The sequence below is a fragment of the Notolabrus celidotus genome, chromosome 15 (genome assembly GCF_009762535.1).
Source record: "Notolabrus celidotus isolate fNotCel1 chromosome 15, fNotCel1.pri, whole genome shotgun sequence".
In the NCBI taxonomy this organism is placed as follows: domain Eukaryota; kingdom Metazoa; phylum Chordata; class Actinopteri; order Labriformes; family Labridae; genus Notolabrus; species Notolabrus celidotus.
Window position 1 is genome coordinate 8,660,982 of NC_048286.1, and position 22,620 is coordinate 8,683,601.

Sequence of the window (22,620 nt, forward strand, 5' to 3'; positions counted from 1 at the left end):
CTTCAACATCCCCCCCCCCCCCCCCCCCCCCTTAGAACTGTCAATGTAACTTAATTTAAAACTGAATCTGCTGACATCCTGTATTTTCATGCTGACACGCGCCAGCTTGACCGCGTGTTTTTGTCCGCGCTCGTGCGTGTGAGCGCGAGGGTTAGGAGAAGTGGGGGAGGCTGACAGGAAAGGGTTTGAAAAACACTTGAATGAAAAGTTATTGAAATCTTGAGGTTTTTATGGTCAAACTGTGCAGCTATTGATCGTCGTCTGATCAGGTATCAGTGAAAATCTGGCTTCAGTCCACACAAACACACAAATTCCAACAGATGGAAAAGAGCCAAGGACTATAGGACAAATGAGATTAAGTGATTCAGAGCAGAAATCTAATCACCAGAAGACGGCTTGTGTGTTTGTGCCACTTTCTATATGAGCTCTGAAATAAGAACCAGAGAGGAATTTAATTTGCAGCAGAGTGCTCTCACAAACTGTTCTAATTATAGCCTCAGTGCATTCAGTTACCTGCTAAACCAGTTAGTTTGAAAGTCTGCTCCCTCTTTCTAGTTCTGCTGAAACATGCACAGAGGAAAAGGAATGCCCCTGTCTTCACCTAGACCTTAACGCCTTAGTTCAAGCAGTAGACTGTCAGAGCAGGACCTGACTTGTACAGACTGAGGGGAGCTGAAGGAGTGAAAAATAGAGCAGCAGCAGCAGCACTGAGGGAAATTGATGCACGGCAGTGTGATTAAAGGGAAAGGCATCTCACATCTCAGATTTAGGACTTGCTTGGGGTCACGACTGTGCATTTTGGTCCTCCAAGAAACCAGAAGGGTGGAGACCTAAAGCTCCCCTCCAGATGTGCAGCCTGGCTTTGCTCCACAGAACAGACTGAGAGGGACACAAAGAGAACTGGCCAAAAATAAGCAGATAGTGAGCATCCTCAATAATACACAACAAGTAATTAGTGTATGGAGTTCCACCGGGGGCGCTACCCATCCAGGCCTGAAGGGTAAAAGTTATTTCAACCAGTGAACTCCAGTCAGGTCCTGCCCCTGTTTGAGACATGACAGACATTAGATAAAAACAACCAAAGCTGCCCAGGGAGAATGCTCAGAGGGTGGTGTCCTCACCTGGGAGAGACGGTGGTCCTTCTTCGTTGCTATACAAGAGTTTGAGAAAATGAAGAAAGGAGATAATTACTATTTCTTTATTAATTTTCTTTATTCAAAAATCTATGTTAACACTCACGTATGTGTGTGTTCCTATATTAACTCTTCCATGGTTCTATGTTCCATGAGATACTTTGGTTGAATTTGCTTAGACAGTTCTAGTGAAGGTGAAGCCTTGTCTTTTTTCTTTTTACAGAGTAAAAAGTATGTTTTCTTCCTTTATGAGGATTTCTATAGGGTAGAACCTCCATACTCTTTTTGGGAGTGATTTGTGAGTAATTATTATCTACAAGAGTTTCATGGTTTTATTGCCATGAGATTAAAACTTAACTAAGATACTTTCCATGGTTTTAATTCCAAGGAGTGAATAAAACTAAACAAGACACATATAAAGAAGAAGAAAAAGCTCAAGCATGAGCTTTATGAAATAGAAGCCTCTCTCACCTCTGAACTTGTGTTGAAGCTGTGATATTTTTTTCTCTGAGCAGAGGGTGTGGGTGTTAGACTGGGCATTAGCACCAAGCCACTGTCCCTCTGCATATGTGTGTCCCTGTGTGTGAGCTAAAAGTCCACGATGTAATTCAGGGTGGCAACGTCTTCCTCACATGTCAGAAACAGGTGTTAGCATGCGTAAATTGTACCAAGTTGAAACAAAGTTAATTATTGATGAGTTGTCCTGAGTTGATCCAAAGTTGATCAAGTTCATCACTGACGTTGTTGCAGGTTCAATGTCTGAGGACTCTTTTGGATTTCCTCCAACTTCAGTGGCCTTGGAGTTGCTGAGACACTCGGTTATCTGCGTCTGTTTTTAGGGAGCAGCCATTGTGGGTGCTTTCCCTCGGTTTCTATTCTTCTTATTTTTAAATGGCAGGAGATGGTAATGTACAGGTTGACAGCTTCTGATGCTCACGTCAAATGGATAGTCTTCAGACTTCTAACAATTAGCTACAAAAATAGAGATATGTTTCAGTATTCGGTCCAAAAGTGGAAAAATTTGTCTTTTTTCTAATTGAAAGTGAGAAATTAAGTCATATTTGCATAGCACCAAATCATAACCTGGGTTATCTCAACACATTAAGAGCAAGTCCAGACCGTCATATTGTCTTATTACTTACAGAGCCCCAACATTTACCCACCATGCAGGTACTTGGCAACAGTGACAAGAAAAGATATATAATTTTAACAAGCAGAAACCTCGACCACCATACTGGACTGAGAAAGTGAGATAGAAGGAGAGGCAGGAATGGAGAGATTGGTGGAGACAAACAAGCAGAGCAACAACAACAATCAAGTATACAGGCTACAATGCCACAAATATGCCATTTAGCATTATAATAATTATGATAATATAGTGGTAATAAATGTAACAGTTAAAGCCAACTGGTCTTATTTTGTCACTGACAGCTATAACAATGGTAATATGGAGAGGACTGATTTGAATATTTGTAGCAGTCAGAGTCAGACAGGTCTACAGATGAAGGCGGTCTGTAGCAACCATCCACAGGAACCTAGGAGACAGAGGAGCTCAAAAACTCAAGGGAAAGCATGTGGTAAGTATTCATGGGATGTTGGATATGAAGTATGTGGTATGCATTAATTTGACATGAATGAAGACGGAGAAATGACCTCTCGTTATGGAATAAAAGAAAGAATGTGCAGAATTGAGATTCTAAAAATGGACAGCGTCATGCTTTTAATTACCATAACGCACTAATTGTCAACACCTCCTTTATTTATTTATGTATTGTTCTTTTGTTCTATTTATTTATTTATTTATTTATTTATTTATTTTCTACAATTTTGAGCATTTTTTTATTTTAATTTATTTAAACTCAAAAAAATGCTGTCCCTATTTTCCGGTATCTAGAGAACACAAACATACAATATTATTTCCAGTCAATAAAAGGCTTAAACATGTTTCTGCTGTGTTGTGAAATAAATCCTTGGCTGCAAAAATGTATAGTATAACACTGATTTTTTATTAGAATTACATTTTTTAATGAAGGAAAATTATGAATTTCCAGCAGTTAATAATCAGTAATTATCTACTCACTTACTGTTTGTCATTATCATTTCACCTCTGTCATATCAGCAGTTGTATTCTGCAACACATCCCAAATGAAATGCAATAAAAGCCATTTGAATTGGCATTAGCATTAAACCCAGGCTGCCCTTTAAATTTGTTTAACTGTGGTTCAAACCCTGAAATAAACAAAGCTGCCCTGCATGTGTGACTCCCCGTCCTTCAGTCTCAAGGAGAAAGCACTAAGAGACTCACAAACACCAACACCAACGAGCCGAACTTTCAATTTGCAGCTATGAGCAGGAATCACAGTTCACACTCTTTAATAATACAAATCCTGCTTTTACTCACAGTCAGGGTCTTAGCCTCTATTCAGGTCTCTCAGGTCAAGACTTCAATGGGGGAGCTTAAAACCTGGTTATAAATAGCATAATTTCTTTTCCCCTTTTCATGCTTGTGTCGGTTTTTCAGGCTAGAGTTTCTGCTAGAATCAAAAGAGCTTTAAAACACCAGTTAGACCTTCATGTTGGTAAAATAATTAAAGATAATAAGACATGCTTGTTGTGATTTTCTCCCTGCATGATTTGCTAACGTCTGTGACACACCCTGTTCTCAGGGCTGTTGTACCCAAAATGTACAGCTACCAGAAAACAAACCCCCCCACGGTCCACACAGATGATATACTCACTTTGCTTTTAAATTATGTATTTATACACAAATCTCCTGTACTTTAGGTGAAAGGCTGCTGAAAAGGGCAATGCCTGCACACTGACTCTTGTGTATATTAATTCAAAAGAGTAGGAGTGCAAAGACGAGAAATGCATCAAATATACATGCATTAAATTCAGATTTATTCATGGAAAGGCTTGTAGTTGATAGCTTTCCATCCTCTTTACTGTAACACACATAAAGTATATATCCTGTGTATGAAAGGGAGGCAATACTTGCTTAATATTTAAGAAAATGTCATCTGTTTTTATGGTTTTATGGTTTAAAGTGAGTCTATTTTGAATTGTTACTTGTTTGAGTTGTTAAAGCTGTTTGTATGGTACAAAGAATGATGCCATCATTTAACACATGAAGTAAATTTGCACACATTTGCAAGATGCACACAAGACAGCATGCAAATGAAGCCCTCAGTACTACTAACAGAAGCACAAAGCGCTTCACAGGAGACGTTCAGATCTTCATGTGACAAAATGAATCTTATGAGCACTAAAATTTAGCAGCTTCTCAGTCTTGAGATAATGCAGTCAGGGTATAAAAGCTGTTTTGAGTTGTGTGGTTAAGTTGTGCGATGTGTTGTTGCCCATGGGTCGCTCAGTACTCAGAGTCCTTAATGGCCCTCTTTGTTTCAATCTGCGAGAAACACTGATTCATGCAGCCATTAACATAGACAATGAGGACATTACCATGTGAATCAGGTTTGAATTTTATGAAAAATAGCACCTCACTTGGGTCAGGGAGGAGGTTACAGTACAGTACACCATGAAATAGTTCACTGTTATTCTGTGTCCATTCTGTTTCAGTCAGAGTCCAATTAGCTTTGAGCGGTCAGCCTCCAGACACTCGTTAGAAGCTGAGCAGATTTCATCCAGCGCGTCAGACCAACAATTTAACAGGGAGCCCAAGTTTCCTGAGCCCTGCCAACACGGTTTCTCCACAGGTGAATTTAAAGTGAGTGGCCTGCCGTTTGAAGGAATAAATAGGTTCTTTAGAAATGTTTGATAATGGCACTGAAGTGAAGACTCTGCAGTTTTCTTAGGAGTTATTTTGAGTTGAAAACAGAATTCAGGCACAATCATCCTTTCTTCCATGTAGTTTTTTCATCCTGTACACAGTGTGAGAAAATAATCCACTGAATTTGTGGAAAATCTTTCTTTTTAAATTCAGAGTCCGGATGAAGTTTGTCTTAAGAGCGCTACAATGGCAATAGCTTACTAGCAAAACAAAGAAGTATGCTAAAAAGCTTTTACATATGTCTATAAAGTAAGTAAGTAAGTAAATTTTATTTAGTATAGCACCTTTCACAGAATAAAATCACAAAGTGCTTCACAGGAAAATATCCAACACATTAAAAGAAACAGACCATAGCATAAATAAAACATTAGTCTGAACACAGTGAGTCGAAGGCCTGTTTAAATAAATGTGTCTTCACAAGTTTTTTAAAGGGGACAACAGAGACAGCTGAACGAACATTTACAGGAAGAGCGTTCCACAATGTTGGTGCCACAACTTCAAAAGCACGGTCACCTTTTGTTCTTAGACGAGCTCGAGGGACAACCAGCAAGCCCTGGTCAGAAGACCTGAGTGACCTACTGGTAAGGTAGGGGTGGAGCAGGTCGGCGATGTATTCAGGAGCCTGACCATGCAGAGCTCTGTACAAAAAAACGAGAACTTTAAAATGAATCCTAAATTTAACTGGAAGCCAATGTAGGGAAGATAGAATCGGAGTGATGTGGGTTGTCCGGCTGGACTTGGTCAACAGCCTTGCAGCAGCGTTCTGGACTAATTGAAGACGATGGAGGGACGACTTACTGAGACAGGTGAAAAATGAATTACAATAGTCCAGTTGGGATGAAACAAAAGCATGAATAATCATTTCCAGTTCAGGATGTGACACAACAGACTTAAGTTTGGCAATGTTTCGTAAATGGAAGAAGCATGACCGGGACAAATGTTTTATGTGGTGATCAAAATACATGGACTGATCGAATATAACTCCAAGATTTCTGAGTTTAGACTGGACAGCAGAAGAGAGGGAACCAATACACTGAGCAACCTTGGAAGCTATAGTATCAGAACCAACAATAAGGACTTCTGTCTTGTCAGCGTTTAGCTGCAGAAAGTTGTCAGCCATCCAGTCCTTAATGGCAGTCAGACAATCAAGGAAAACTATCAGCTTGTCTGTGTCATCAGGCCTAAAAGACACACAGCTGGATATCATCAGTGTAACAGTGATAAGAAATACCTTTGAATTTACTGATAATGCGACTCAAGGGCAGCAAATACAAGGCAAATAATATAGGGCCCAATACAGAACCCTGAGGGACACCACAGGAGAGTGCAGCAGTTTCAGACATGTATGGACCAAGTGACACAGAAAAACTCCTGTCAGAGAGATAGGAAGAGAACCAATCCAGGGCGCTCTCAGGGACTCCTACCCACTGCCTCAGCCTCTCAGCCTCTAAAGTGGGGGGAAGGCAAAAAAAGTACAGCTAAAAAACAACAGTGGAAATCAAAAAGGTAACTTTACTTTAAAACTCCTGTGAGGGACTTACTGCTTGTGTTGATTTTGGCGCCCCCCTGTGGACAAAGTAATAACTATCTGCTGATTTTTTTCAAGCAAAAGTATAAGTGGTGTTCTCTGAAAAATAAGAAATAACATCCTGCTTTCTTTTAACAGTAAAAATGTATCACTCACCTGGCACTGTTGGCCTAGCGATCTAAGTGCGCCCCATATACAGAGGCTATAGTCCTCATTCCCAGCAATCGCAGGTTCGACTCTCAGCCTTAACCATTTGCCACATGTCTTCCCACACTTTCTGCTCCCCACATTTCCTGTCTATCTCCAGTTTCCTATCCGATAAAGGCAAAAAATGCCAAAAAACAGAACTTACAGAAAAAGTAAAACTCACTGTGAATATTTGCTGTGGAAAAAGTCAAACAGTGGTTTTCTTCTGCGTGCTTTAAATCACCTGGTCAGACCCCCTTACAGTGATATCAGGCATTAAAAATAGTAGTACAGAATCTGTTAGTCCTGTTGCTGTTGCTGGTTTAACTCCCAGCCTCAACTCTTAACATGTCTTCCCTTGCTCTGTGCTCATTGCATTTCCTGTCTGTCTTCAGTTGTCTTAGCTATGGAGGCAAAAAATGTTCAAGAAAGTGACTTTAAAGGGGGAAAAACATCCTCACAGGGGCTTCAAAGGAAAAGGCAAAAGCCAGTAGCTTCAACTAGTTAGCCTCACTTAGTCCAAAGATAACAATTTCCATCCAGTAGAAGTTCCAAAGCTCACTTATTAACACACTCGTGCTAATTTGATTTGTGTTCAAGTATAAATTTGATCAAATGTTTAGCCCACGTGTGTAAAATATTGAGCCGAAGCCAATAGTTTGTTCACCTAGCATAAATACCAGAAACAACCAATTAGCTTATCTTAGTATAAATATATTAACTCCATCATCTTGAACATCCAAAGCTCACTAATTGACATACTATTGATTGTTTTTATTTTATCTAAGTGTAAAATTGATCAAATGATAAGTTAATGTCTGTGCGTTAAATATTTTGCCAAAGCTAGGAGCCAGTTAGCGTACCCTAGCATGAAGACCAGAGATAACCTCTCAGCAGTAGAACCTCCTAAATACACTGACTCTTTAATGGTAAATTTTGTATCAGTAAAACTCAGTATCATTGTGAGGTAACTAAATGATTATCCAATATACAGTTCAAGCTTTCGCAAGTCTTTTTTTGCAACATTTTCTGCACTTATTTAATAAAAGCGTAATATTTAGATGAATGTTGTGGCAGATTACAATAAAACATCACTACTAGGCATATTTTAATTGGTGTATAATCATATTAAAATAAAATAGCATGTATTTCTGTTGTTACAATGTGCTCCATATATACAGAGTGGATCCTCCTCTATGGAACCCACCATGTTGAACCACTACAATTCTACATCAGTTTAAAACAGATAAACCAAAAAAACAAGCCTTTGTGTTTTTTTAATAGATTTTGTGGCCGGGGTAGGCTCTGCTTTAGTCTTGAAAAGGTGCACAGATTTACACAGCTGGATTATTTCAATATATTGAATGTTTATATGGAGCGAACAGCTGGTTAGTGTAATGTAGAATAATGACTTTGAGGCTAAAGATAACAAAATCCACCCAGTAGAACCTCTAAAGCTAGTTGATCAAGCCAATTCTCCCATATTCATTTTGTTTAAATAACAAAATGTAATAATGACAAGTTGTTGTTTTTCTGGGGTTAGGTGTGTCCTTTAAAAATAAACTGAACAACATCTAAACACAGAAAATGATACATTTTGTATTTGATTACCAGAAATTTAAGAAATATAACTAATTATTAAAAAAACATCCATGACAGAATGAGTCTTTTTATCATTTTATTTTGGTATTTATGTCACAATAGGGTCTCCATATGCACAGTTGTTCTCAATACCCAAGTTGAACCAGTTTCCTTTTCCTCCTTTATATGCACTGGTGACGATCCTTGCCCAGCCATGTTCTCCCTGAAAACAAAGAGATTTAACATTATTTACTCTTTACCAGAAACCCAATGTCAGAGGAAACGATCATGTCAAAAACACTGGCTGTTCTTCCCTGAAACTTTTGTTTTTGAACACTGTCCAAACCAAATGTATACTACAGTGAATGCATGACCTCTAAAGTAGAGCAGTGTGTGTATTTTGGCTGCTCATTTGGGTCTGAGGACAGACTGGAGCAGGGTGTGGTGCAGAAGACAGAGAAAGACTCACCCAAAACTCTCCCCAGGAGTTCCTGACGATCCAGTACTCAGTCCCGTCCTCCGTCACACCCCAGCCAGCCACAGATATGATGTGATTTGGCAGGGACAGGGGGTGAAACTCTCTGAAGATTCCCCCAGAGTAATTCTCCAGGCCTGCTGTGGCCATCAGAGCACAACTGAAAGACAGATTGGAGTGACTGAGTGAGGTCCTTAACAAGAAGAGGATGTCTATGGGATCAAATCAGGGTCAAAAGTTTTATCTTCTTGCAGCTGGGCCACACTTTGTAGTTTCCTAAAAATACAGTGTGGGCTTGAAGCACTGAGTTCCACACACTTCTGCTCTGAATCTGCAGTGAGATGTTACAAAGCAAAGTTTCTCATCCTTAGGGTCCTTGTATAACAGGGTGGGACAAAAAATCCATCAATATTTCATCATCATCAAAAAGGATCAAAATACTGACGCCAAATATCAATATTTTGATTTAAAAAATACAGATTTCCTTGCCAGTTTGACACATCCTCATTTAATGACAACAATGAGACCCTATCTGGCTGAATAAGAGGTTGACAGAAGCAATATGACAGAAGACAGTAATGAGATATTCTCAGACAGCAGTGAAAGAAGCTAAGAGATGTGCTGGCCACTTTTAAACCAACAAAGAGGAAGAAAGAAGAAGCTATTTGAGCTCTTAAAGTTGAGAAGAGTCTGCAGACAGAGATTTACTCACAGGCCATGATTGGACTTCACATGCCACAGAGTCCTACATGATCATTACTGTGCATTTTATTGACAACAAAGGAGGAAATGTAGTCCAAATTAGCATGATGCTTGAGACTTACACCAGTGCTCATGTGGCAGATTGAAGGCTATGGAGGAGGAGGCTGATGTGAAAACACTAGGCTGTAATTATTGACATCCTGGAATTCAACCATAGCTGTTACAGGTGTACAGGTAACAGGTTAAAGCTCCTGTGAGGAGTTTTTAAGTGGTTACAAAGCAGAGAGACATGGACAGTGATGCTTTTATGTGACCTCTAAAAGCAAACAAGACCATCAACATCAAAAACGACCATTTCTGGGCATGGATTTAGCCTAATGGTTAAATCACACGCCCATATAGTGAGTGGCCCAGGTTCTATTCCAGCCTGCAGCCTCTTTCCAGCATGTCATTCCCCCACTCTCTTTCCAAGTTTCCTGCTTCATCCACTTTCATCTCTTCTCTAATAAAAGGGAAAAAAAGGCACCAAAAAACATTAAAATGTATATACACTCATATTTAAAGGTGACATATTATGCTCTTTTTCATCAAAATATATTGGTCTAAGAGGTCCCCAAAACATGTCTTTAAAGTTTATTGCTCAAAGAAACACTTTGAAATCAGATTGTGGCATGCCTGAAAAACCCTCTTTTTCAGCCCTGCTCAGAACAGTCTCTTTTCTGTGTCTGTGCCTAAATGAGAATAAGCTCTCTGACCACGCCCCCTCAGGAAGTGGATGTGGCCTCAGCTCTCCAGCACGTTGATCTAATGTTTACATGCTGGCTGAATACACACAGCTGCTCACAGACCCGCGTTACTTCAACCCTCTGAATCTGATCCAGAATCTGATCCTGACGGAGAGGCGCCTGCAGCAGGACCTTTCTCAACGATTGGTCACAGATTTTGTGTTTTTTGTTGTTTTATTTGTCAGTATGTCGACGTGTGTCTTGGTACACAGCAACAAACATGTGGCTATGTGGCTATGCTAACTGGCGCTAGCACTTTTCCATGAAAAATAAAAATCATCCACTAGATCTTCAAATCTGCAGACGTGGGGAGTAAAACCGACCTTTGTGTTTATTAAGACAGCCTACAACTAGCATGCCTCCCTCCTAAACTCCTTGTTAGCACACATGTGTGCAGGTAATGAAAAACACAGGGGGAGTTGAGTTGTATTTTATACAGTCTGTGGACTGAACAAGCTCCAAGCTCCGACTTCATAACTTGGCGTTATTTATGAAAAACACTGAAGTCTGAAACGGCTCGTTTCAGCACACATTTACAGAAAGGTGGAGAAATCAGAACAGGGGCAGAATGGATTTTTTTCCATTTTCAGGGGGGTTTGTAGACATGCCAGGGACACATATTTCAGGTAGAGAACCATTAAAAGTTGATTTTGCATGATATGTCACCTTTAATGCCTGTCGCCACTGAGAAGGGAGTATGTGTCAGATCACAAGATATAAAGAAACAGCATTTTTTTTACTTCTTGCACAGCAAATATTCACACGGAGTTATACATTTCACTGTTCAAAGACCGCTCGATGAGATTTTTTGCCATACAACACTACTCACTTATTTACAGTGATCATTTAACCATTTCAGGACTTAATCTGTGCTTAAGTCCTGTACTCAACTCGTCGTCCCACTTTAATGGTCAGGGGACCAAAACAGTCTACTCCTGTAGACCAGGAATGGTGGTCTGCCATTTTGGGGTTGACAGGTTTTGCTCGCTATTTCCTGTACTCAGCACATGACCGTTGATGTTTTTTAAAAGCATGTTTGCCTCTGAGGATCCAATAGGTACGGTGTATTTCAGCAAATACTCTATCAGGTCCCGGGTGAAAGAGTCGTCTGTCATAGAGCTGTGTGAGAGGTACTGTATGTAATGTAATGTATTTAACAACTTAGTGAAATCAAGGGAAGACATCTGTTCTACCTCTCAAATACTTTATCCTCTTGAGCATTCACTGAAATGATCACAAATCTCCTTTTACAATTTGTATAAATTACCATCTTTGTTACTCTTATTTTAGGGTCAAGCATGTTCGATCTAAAGGTATCCATCTATCAAATTCACACAGCTGATTTTCATTCAACTTTAGGCAGTGACTTAATAATTGTCAGTCACCCTAAAACTGTTTTACCAACCACCTTGAATACAGCAGAATGAGATTATAACAGCATTTGAACTTCCAGCCTTGAGAATGATGTCACAGGAAAAATAGCACTCATGTGTTTGTTTTCATTAGATCGCAACCATTTGAAAATAAAATGTAATGTGTTTTGGTTTTATTAAATTGTGCTCTCTGTGTAAATGTGGGCTGTATCTTATCTCACAGCCACTATGACTGCACAGTCGATCAGAAGACATGAACCAAACCTGCAGCCTGTTTAAGTTTTGCAACCAAGGTCAACTTTTCTTTTTGCTTTTTGCTGGGAAAGTGATTTTAATAACAGTTATCAGCAATCTTCAACATTACCAGACGCAACTATCTGTCCACTCCTGATCCTATACGACCTTTAATCTCAAACATTTACTGGTGAAAAGTTTTTGAGAAGTTGATCCAACACATCAGTGGGTATCAGACGCTCAAACTGAAGAGTTTTACAGACCTGGTGAATACTTTATGGAATCCATTAAAAGATCATAAAAGCTGCCAAAACCAGAACTTTTGTAAATGAATGAAAATGTAGGAAGGTTGGCGGTAATATTAATATTTTAAGGCTTGAATTCAAATAATTTAAAGAATATTAAGACTTGAAATAAAACTACACAGTGCTTTTAAGTCTCTCAACACTTTCACAATGATTGAATATCTTTGTGCTAATAAAAATGTCTCCAGAAGAAGAACAGTTAAGGCTAAATCTCCTCCCTCACACAGGGAGTGTGGGTGGGTGGATGATTAGAAACGACTGTGGAGGATGACTTACTCTACCTGATGGGCCCGTTGGTGTAAAGCTCAGCTTTCATCTTGTCTCTTCCAGAAACTTCTCCATAATCGCCCACTTTCCACACTGTGTAGTTCTTAACGATGGCACATGATTCAAAGAAGGAGCAGGTGCCACACTGGTTAAACTCCTCACACTCTGGAGAAATAAAACAACAGAGAACATTACCTCTAAGGACTTATAGTGATGCACAGTTCTGATTTTATTGATGAGTCCTAACAATAAAGTCAGATGTAGAATTTCCAGTGAGCTGATACAATGTAGTGTAATCATTTCTGAGTGCTGTGATACTATTTGTTTGTAATTTGACATTTATAGATATTTCTTTCCTTTGGAATTACAAAATAAAAACATATTACAACATGAAAATATTCTCTAACAGCACTTATTCTGACTTTTTTGTTTTCCACAACAACAGATTAACACTTCATGACCCAGGACATGAGGACACCACATCATAAATCCTTTCTAAGCTCATGAATATTTTTATGCTGTAAAGCTGTCTCTAAGAAATGGGACTTTGCTGCAGAGAATATCAAATCTTTCAACATCAAACTGGGAAAAACTATTCTTCAAGGACTTCACCTGCACACTTAGGTCTTAAAAATGATCACGTTTCCCTTCTTGGAACAAAAGGATCTAGCTTAAACATAAACTGTGTGAAGAAAGTCCACATACTGTGAGACAGATGGTGTAAATATACCAGCAGACATAATGATCAGCGTCATAAAAGACAGGAAGATTTTTTACTTTGGTTTTTGGCCTGGTAGTTGTTGCAGGTTTCATCAGGGATGCCTGTCTGGTGTGCGTAGGCGTACACTCTCATGTGATCTCCTCCAAAGCAAGAGCCCGCCTTCCCACAGTCGATCACATTCTGGACTGACAGGTAAGCCGACGGCCACACACCTCCACGCTTTATATTAATGCGGTCTTTAAAAAAAGGATGGTGACAATGAAGTTCAAACATATTAAAAAGGTTTAATGTGATAACATAAAAACATTGAACAATACTATCTGTTCAGTATACTTTGCACACAAACACTATAATATCTATTTCAATATATAATTATCTTTATTCTGTAAATAATATACTTTTACACCTCTTGCATCTTCTAGTTATCCCTCCCTCCCTCCCTCTACCATGCTTACCAGCTAGTGCACTGGTGGCTCCCATGGCCCAGCAGGACCCGCAGTACTGTGGGATGTGCTGGTTCCGTGTGACACTCACATAGTTCTTCCCCTTGATGTTCCTCCAGTCCAAGGATGGAGGAAGGTCTGACACCTCCACAAACTCATGTGGGCGAGGATGTGTCCTAAATAAAGAGATGGAAGAAGGTTCATATCTGGCTGTTATAGTTGAGATCAAACAATGTCATATAGGGGCAATCAGAGCAGTCAGACCTAGTAAAAGGGAGTCGTATTAGTCTCATAAGAAGTGTGCCTTCATTGAAAATTCTTAATTCAGTTTTCATAATGATCAAATTGATTCAAGTCAAGTCAAATGTATTTATAAAGCCCTTTTAAAAACAGCAGCAGCTGACCAAAGTGCTGCATAATGAATGAGATAACTGATACGTGCAGCCAAAGCAATTCTGACAAATATGAGACGGAGCAAGCAACTCAGAAATGATAGAATAACACACGAAAAACAGCCTGGACTGCCAAAGCACGGTCACCTCTAAGTTTCAGATTAGACTGCGGGAATGACAGAAGGCCTGTGTCGGATGATCTGAGGAGACTGAAGGTTTTGTGAGGGCTCAGGAGGTCAGTCAATCCTGAAGCAAATTGGAAGCCAGCGAAGAGAGACCAGAATGGGACTAATATGACTCCTATTCCTGGACCTAGTGAGACGCCTGGCTGCTTTTTTTTAGACCAGGTGAGACAGGGATGGTTAGCAGATACCAGCATACACAGAGTAACGATAATCAGGCCAGGGAGAGATGAAAGTGTGAACCACTTTTTCCAAGTCCCTGAATGAGTTGGATTTCATTTTTAAATGGCTCTGAACTGAAATAAACAGCTATTCACAACTGCTGGAGGTCAAATATAAAAGCAGTGTCTGAAACAGTCTCAAGGTTTTTCGCATAGAGCTTTATGCAAGTGTTCAGCCAGGTGACATAAGTTATTGGACACGAAAATTAAATCACAAAGCATAATAAAATGCAAAAATTGACCAAGTTATTTTTCATTAAAATGCAGTGGTTGGGAAAAAATAATTTATGAATTTTGTATAATCCAACAAATGCAAAGATTAGATTTAGATTATATGAACTTTATTTATCCCCCACATCGGGCTAAATCATTTGTTCGGTTCCAGCAGCTTACAACACGGGAATTACATAGTTAATAAAATAAAATAAAACAAAATAGAATAGAATAATAATAATAATGATAAAAGTGAATATCAAATAAAATAAAACAAAATAGAATAATAATAATGATTAAAGTGAATATCGAATAAAATAATAATTATAAAAGTGAATATAAAATGAAATAATAATAAAAATAATTATAAAAGTGAATATAAAATAAAATAGTAATAATAATTATGATAAAAGTCAATATAAAATAAAATAAAATAGAATAATAATAACAATGATAAAAGTCAATATCAAATAAGGTACAATAAAATAACAATAGTAATAATAATAATGATAAAAGTGAATATAAAATAAAATAAGCACCTTGATAACCATGCAAAAAGACAGAACTGCCAAATTTTGTTCCTCTGTTTTATCACAAAATCCTACAAAATACCTCACAGGATAACCAAATATCAATCAATCAATTCCAATAAATAGGACATTATTTTGGATAATCCTGATGATTGTCTGATAATGAAATGAATGAATGCTCTTTTGTTCCATAATAATATTGTGTGTGTTGTTTATTATAATTGTTCAACCTACATTTCAACGTGATTTCCATGAGTATGGTTTCTGTAGAAATTTAGGTTAGTTACAAATTCACATTGTGTAACTTACTTGAACCACAGTGACTCTTAAACTCGCTTCATTTAGGCTGCATAGTATGTTTTAGAGATACTTGTCGCAGAAAACACAGTTGAACATCCTAAACAACCAAACAGGGGATACGTTAACAAGCTTACCGTGAGACAATAACCTCATTAAGAGCTCAAGGATCCTCTCATGTCAGGTCTCCAAGTCACACAGAGGAGAGACCTCAGTCACTCAGAGGTAAACAACAAGCTCACATCAACAAGCTTTGTCCCTGTCAGTTCAAAATTCACACTGCATGCTCACTTACCGGACAGAAGCTGGTCTGTCGTCTCTGAAGGGTTTGTAACAAGGCTCATACAAAAGCCTGGAGGAGCTTATTTGCTGTGAAAATGATGCTAAGCAAAGCAGCAGCAGTACAGTTATTATGAAAGACGCCATCTTGGATCCGCTCCCTCATTTGAATGCAGGGAGAGCGCCCCCTCCCTGCTCCTGCATCCAAAGGTGGAAGCTGCTGACTGCTGACTACTGTGATATTGTACATAATTCAGCTTTTATCCTTATAAAGTCAGAGATAAAACAACTGCAGTCCGTAAAAAGGCTTCAGTTTGGCCCTTTTTCCCATTGAGAGAAACTGAACAGACAATAATTGTAACAGGAGGATATTGATAACGTTTTCCCTACTACATTTTTATTGCTAGCTGCTAAGGCAGGGGCGTCAAACTCATTTCAGTTCAGGGGCCACATACAGCCCAGGTTGATCAAAAGTGGGCCAGACCAGCAAAATCTTAACATAATAACCTATAAGTAACGAAAACTCAAATTTTTTCCCTTTGTTTTAGTGCAAAAAAGTACAAGTACCAGGGCTCTGAAGTCTCACGTGTCAGATGTGAGACACACACATTTCAACCTGTTCACACGCCACACTTTGTATTTCTCACGCAGAGTAATTACTAGGACAACGCCAACCAAGTTGCGCCAATTTTCCTTAAACTGTGGAACAGGTAGGAATCAAGTGGGTTTCCTGTAGAGTTCAGAATGAGCTTGCCACACACCAGCTATGCAGACTGACTGCAGATTCCCCCCGCTGCCAAAAGCTCACTCTGAACTGAGTTCAAAACTTGGGAGCCCTGAAGTACATTCTGAAAATGTTAACATTTAATGAACTATCTTTCTACAAAAACAACTGTTGTATTTTTTGCCATGATTAGTCTCATAGTGGGCCGAATATTTTACTCTTTAAGCCCTGAAACCTGCTGCGAACACACCAAACACACAGGTTTCACAGTCACCTGACACAGAGTGTAATGTTTACTGCATAAGAACAGATAGATTATAATAATGAAGAAGGTAAAGTTGACTGTTTTGAACCCCTCAGCTCCAGCATGAACAGTTTGCTTGCTGGACAGTGTATGAAGGGGTGTAGTGCCAGTTTTACTAGTTAGTTGATCATCTTATAGTGCTCTAAAAAGTCTTTAAGAATCTCACCTGGATTATGCAAACAACAAGTGATCTATTTTCTCACTTTGAGAAAAAAAATCCTGGAGCACCGTCCAGGGCGCTCCGTCAGCGCTATGATTTTTTGCGACCCCCAGAGGACAAATTTGAAATAGTAGTTACTTTTATTGGAAAATTGCAGTTAATGTCTTGTCTGAAATGTTTTCACTTTGCAAAGTCGTTCCACCGGGCCGGATTGGAACCTCTAGCGAGACGGTTTTGGCCCTCGTTTGACACCCCTGTGCTAAGGCCTTAGTCTTAGCTTTAGCATTATCTATACCAAACCCCAATTTACCACACATTATATTTTGTGTGATTAAAATGTGCAATGCTAAAGTTAGCCTACTGTTTTTGCTAGGGTGCATGTTACTGTTTCACAACTTTCCATACATTTTTTAGAATAGTTTCTGTGTTTATACTCTACTTCTCTTGTCTCACTTCTGTTTTAAGTGTTTAAAAGTCTAATTGAAAATGGGCCAAAGTTTTTTCTTTTCCCAGAATTTTAACTTGGTCAGCATAGTTATTAAATGTTCCTCATGTGTCCCTCACCAGCACCGCCCAGAGAGCTTTCTGTTTTATGCACTAAAACTGTGGATCTCTCTGCCTGTGGACATTAAAACAGCGAGCTCTCTGGATGTTTTTAAAAGTAACTTAAGACTCAACTTTTTAATCTGGCTTTTAACTTGGAGTAATTTCCTTTTAGCATTATAAGCATTATGACCATTGTTTTATCATCATTTGGTTTGGGAATCGAACCGGCGACCTCTGGACTATAGCTTCTGGGCGCTTGGACCACTAGGCCACCAGCACCCTGTCATGGTCTTTTATATCCCTTTCCTTTCCACTTTGACCTATTACTGTTTTTCTGACTACGTTCTTTTTGAAGCATTTTGGGCTGCATGCTTGAAATGTATGAAAGGTGCTATATAAATAAAAGTAAGAATATTATGTCGTTACATTAACATAATCGATAGACTGTAGTACATTTCTTTCACTCCAAACATTTGAAGTTAATATTAAACCACTTACATGACAACAAATAACTACACATTCCTCAAAATAAAAAATTGACGTGATTATTTTCTGCATTTTTGGAAGAATGAATGCTTATACGGTTTCTCCCCCTGAACGCCTAATCTGAGAGTATCCAAGATAAAATGTGTGTTTCAGCTTCACAGGTTTTGTCAGGTCAGCAGGAAACTTTTAAACAACATACTCAGGTCCCAAAATCACATTACACCTGTAACGCAGAACCGACTAATGATGTTTGGGCTTTTCATAGATGATGTACAGCTCTTAACAAGGTTATTAGTTCACAGGATGAGACTCAACTTCAATTATGGTCCGTGTTTGAGAGGGGGAAGCACTGTGTTTTTGCTTTTAATGATTAAACTGCAATCAGATTAGATGTGCATTAGGCACCTAATGAACCCTGAACAGGAGCAGTTCATAAATCACTCAACAGTTGTTAGCTGTTGTGTGATCCATCTTCACATTGTGCTCTTATCCTGCAGGAATCATCATCATAGTAACCAGCGTTGTGATGTTGATGCTTGGTATCTTCATGTGCTTTTAAAGCTGCTCAACAGAAAGAGGAGAGGATGTCCATGTGTTGATCTCAATCAGGACTGGACTGTTATGATTGAAAAAAAGAAAAGAGAGATGGAAGAGATAGAAGGAAAAGTGTTTTCAGTTCAGAGAAGTTTTCAGAGAAGTTACCTTTATTGGTTATTGGTAGCTTACTGGTATTTAATTTAATTCTTCAATATTATCTTGTCATCATACTTTTTACTTGTACTCTTCTTTATTCAGGGATAAAAACAATGCTCTTTGTACTTCACCACATTTATTTGACAGTGTCAGTCCAAAACATTAAACTTAAAAAAGCTAGGCAAGACATACAATAGTATGAACATTGTTTGATCAATCCATATATAAACAACAATCATTATTCACAAAGCAATGCACAAATGTTTTAATTCAGAATGTACATACAGCGTTCTCTGCATGGAAAAAATATCATATCAAGATGTAGTGACAAAGAAGAAGTGACAACGAAGTAGTGATACAGTATCATACAATGCAATATGATATAATACAATACAATATGAGACAATGCAATGTGATACAATATGATACAAAATGAAACAGTCTGATACAATTTGGTGTTTCACTATATGACATAATACAATACAATACGATATGATTTGATACAATACGATGTGATACGATACAATATAATACGAAACGATATTATACATTTTAGAGTCCCCTTGTTGAAATTTGTTCTGGACAAGAGTGCCACACAAATCAATTAACTCCTCTAATATATATATATATATATATACACACACTGTATACATATATATGTATATATATATATATATATATATATATATATATATATATATACACACTGTATATATATTGTAATAAGAAGAAGTATAATAATGATAATGATAACAATTTAAATGATTTAAAAAATATATAACTAAAATATTAATTATGATAATAATGAGTACTTAAAAAACAACAATCTACATGCAAGCAGAGAAACATGTGGTAAATGAAACCACAATCAACATATATTGCATGTTCTACCCATATTGCACAAGATCTGCAGCAAATAACATAAAATGTGGGTTGTAATTTGCAGTGAAAATAATAAAAGAAGCTGAAATTAGCTGCAATAGTCCACATTGTTAGCAGACCAGCGCCACCAGGATGTAAGACAACAAGCAGTATGAGTAGGGTACATCATCTCATAGTTACATGTTTTAGGAAACTGTGTTAATGCCTAGTTTCATTTAGTTAAAAACCAACCACTGGCTCTTTTGTACTGCTTCAATGTTTTTGCATTCATGCTCATTTTGTGCTCCTTAAACAATATATTAAGGTAAGTGTGAAAGGTTATTGTAGGAGTGTAAAGAATCACTTAATGTGTTTCAGTTCTTTTGATGAGTTAGGCATGGAAATGTAAAATACTGTATCATAAAGCAGATACTGAATAATGACTGTGAACATCAGGAAATAATGATACATTTAATAGAGAGTTTGAGAGATTAATAATTTCCAGAGGGAGTTACTAACCTCAAATAACTTATCGGACTGCTTTGGACAAACAAACCTAACCCTGCTTAGATGAAAGGTGACATACTGTATATTAATAGTTGAATAAACCGCTGAAAGTCTTAAATTTTATAACCTGATCCTGTGAACTAATCTGTACATCAGTCATAGACAGCACTTCTCATTAAATCACTTTCTCTGTGTTTGCTCTGAGAGCAGACGCCGCCTACTCCTCCTAAGAAGTCTATTGTGTTATGAAACACAGAGACCGTTGTCTGCTGCGGGACCAGAGGAATGAAGTCCCGGTGACCTTTGACCTCTTAGGTCATCGTCGTCTTGTTCAAAGCTATAGCCTGCCTTTGAGATGTTTTCAGAGACACAAACAGCCCTCAGTATTACGTGGTTTAAAAGTATGAGGCTGCTCTCCAGTGTAAGTGCTGCTAAGTCTTTAAGGATGTAATGTACTGTTTTAACCAAGCCAGATGTAATACAGGACATCTGTCCACATATAAGCTTTTTAGAATGAGGCTGACATCCTGGATACGTGCATTAACATGAACATCTTCCTGCCTGCTCATGTCGATAGAGTATGAGCTAATGTTGATGACTAAACATACATTCAATCATCAGTGAATGAATGCTATTATCCTTTTCAATTTGCATCATAAAATAGCTTCTAGTTGGTCTCTTATATCCACGTTGATTGCAGTTAAATGTTATCAAATCATTTTAGCTCTGTCCATTTGTCTTGCCTGTCTAAAAGTCATATCTATATATCTATCTAGCTAATGCGGGTATTCCTCTGGGATTGGGTTGGATATGTCTTTAATAGTGGGAGTTGAAGCCTCAGCTTTCTGAGCAAACAGCCTGGCTTCACAGATATCAATGAGTCTATTCAGTCTATTCAGACTGAAAATATCTTGACATCTTCTCTCTCTGAGATGAATACCATAATTAGATTTTTTATCAAGCATTCATGGTTCACAATGGGTGGCTTCCACTGACCTTGTTGTTCCTCTCTGGTGTTGAGGAATTAAGCCAATGCAGAAAAACAGCAGTTCCTAAGTGTCCACTTTTTTTTTTAACTCATCCGTTTCTATCATATCAGGGCTGAGAGATATGCATGACTAGCCATAATGAGGGACATGACAGACAGACGGGCTCACTGTGAGTGTTAGCCAGGAGTCTAAAGGCCCTCCTCAATGTCACCTCTTTGCATCTCGTTTGGTTGTCGAATGTTTAGTTGAGTCAGCATTTCAAATGAGGCAACTGCATCTGTTGTTGTGATTTTCTTATACCATCAAAAAAAGGTTTACATCTCAAATATCAGGATACAACTCTTGGATGCATTTGCAGGACATTTGGTGTAAACATTAATCTGCTTGTAAAGATTTATTGCAATGTCTTTGTAATCTTCAGATGTTTCATGCCATCACCAGGTCATAGCTTTGACGCCACCAGCTTCAGCTGTACTTTGTATCCAGTGCTGAATAGCAAGTATATGCTAAACCTGTAAATACTAGCATGCTAATATCGTAATTGAGAGTATTTTAGCTTGCTGATTGAAGCATTTAGCTACAGCAGTGATTCCTAAACTTTTTCTGCAGGCCTCCCTTTAGTAGATATAACTATTTTCAAACATGTCCCTTCAAAACTAATTCCTGCATCTTAAGAAATACTTTAAACATTTTCTGCAAAAGAATATGTAACTGCAACTTCTGTGTTTGACCTGAACCAAAAGAAAGAACTTGCCACTTTCAAACAGCCAGCAATTAAAAGTGATACTGCAACATGCAACCTCCAAATGTTAAGTGTTGGTGGCCCCCCTGTTGGTGGAAGTCAAGCTGAGTGTTAGGTATGACTCGACATAATTTCTTGTATAGAAGTTGTGATATTAAGTGTAGATGTAAGGGAGGTGTAGAAGGTGCCTTATGAGTTACAGAGCCAGAACATTTAGGTTATTTTGAGCTCTTGTATTTGGGTAGCATATCTGCCAACTTAGCCACAAGACCAGCCACAAAGTCTTGACATCACTTGCAAAAATACTCTGAAACCAAGTGTAGTCATTGGTTATATCATTAGCAGAGTTTTTAAAATATGAAAATCAGAGAAAAACAATCAAGTGTTTGGTTTAAAACAATTAAGACATAAACATCCCCAAAGGCTTTCACAAGACTACAGTTTTATACTGTTATCTGTCAAAATGCCAAAAGACAGTCTGCCCACAGTCACCACAGTAAGACAGTAAAAAGCCCACTTAAGCAGAGGCACCTTTAGAGTGCATGGAAAGTGCATCCATGTAAATACTGAATGCACACACAGTTTAGATTTCACTCTGGGATCAATATTGAAGCAATCTGGACGTTAATCTCATTTGCACTTCTGTTTTCTTCTTGGCGAAAGCTGCTGCAGACCGCCTGTGAGGCCTCCGACGGGATTACAACAAATTTAGCATTTAGAGTGATTTTTAAGAGATACACATAAATATTTTAGACTGCCAGGGATTGATGTTTGGCAGGTAATCAATACTTCATTTATCAACATAATGTTCTGCTTTTAAAATGATTTTTTCTAACAAACAAGACAAGAACCATTGTAGGAATAAAAATCAAGGCTGTTGAAGATTTTGAGATTTTTTAAAAGAGCTTCAGCAAAATAGAAGAAGTTGACCTTGAGTAGAGACTGTGTTGTTGACTGTGGTTTCTGAGGTC

At 38.2% G+C, this 22,620-nt stretch overlaps 1 protein-coding gene across 1 annotated transcript; it reads right to left on the reverse strand.

Annotated features, from left to right (window-relative positions):
* Positions 1–8,300: 8,300 nt before the first annotated feature.
* Positions 8,301–15,856, reverse strand: LOC117826220 (cathepsin Z). Its single transcript, XM_034702130.1, has 6 exons — positions 15,654–15,856; positions 13,536–13,699; positions 13,137–13,316; positions 12,374–12,524; positions 8,688–8,853; positions 8,301–8,441 (listed from the first exon to the last, which is right to left on the reverse strand). Exons 1-6 carry the CDS (start codon positions 15,782–15,784, stop codon positions 8,328–8,330), a joined length of 906 nt encoding a protein of 301 aa, XP_034558021.1. The 5' UTR covers positions 15,785–15,856; the 3' UTR covers positions 8,301–8,327.
* Positions 15,857–22,620: the final 6,764 nt, after the last annotated feature.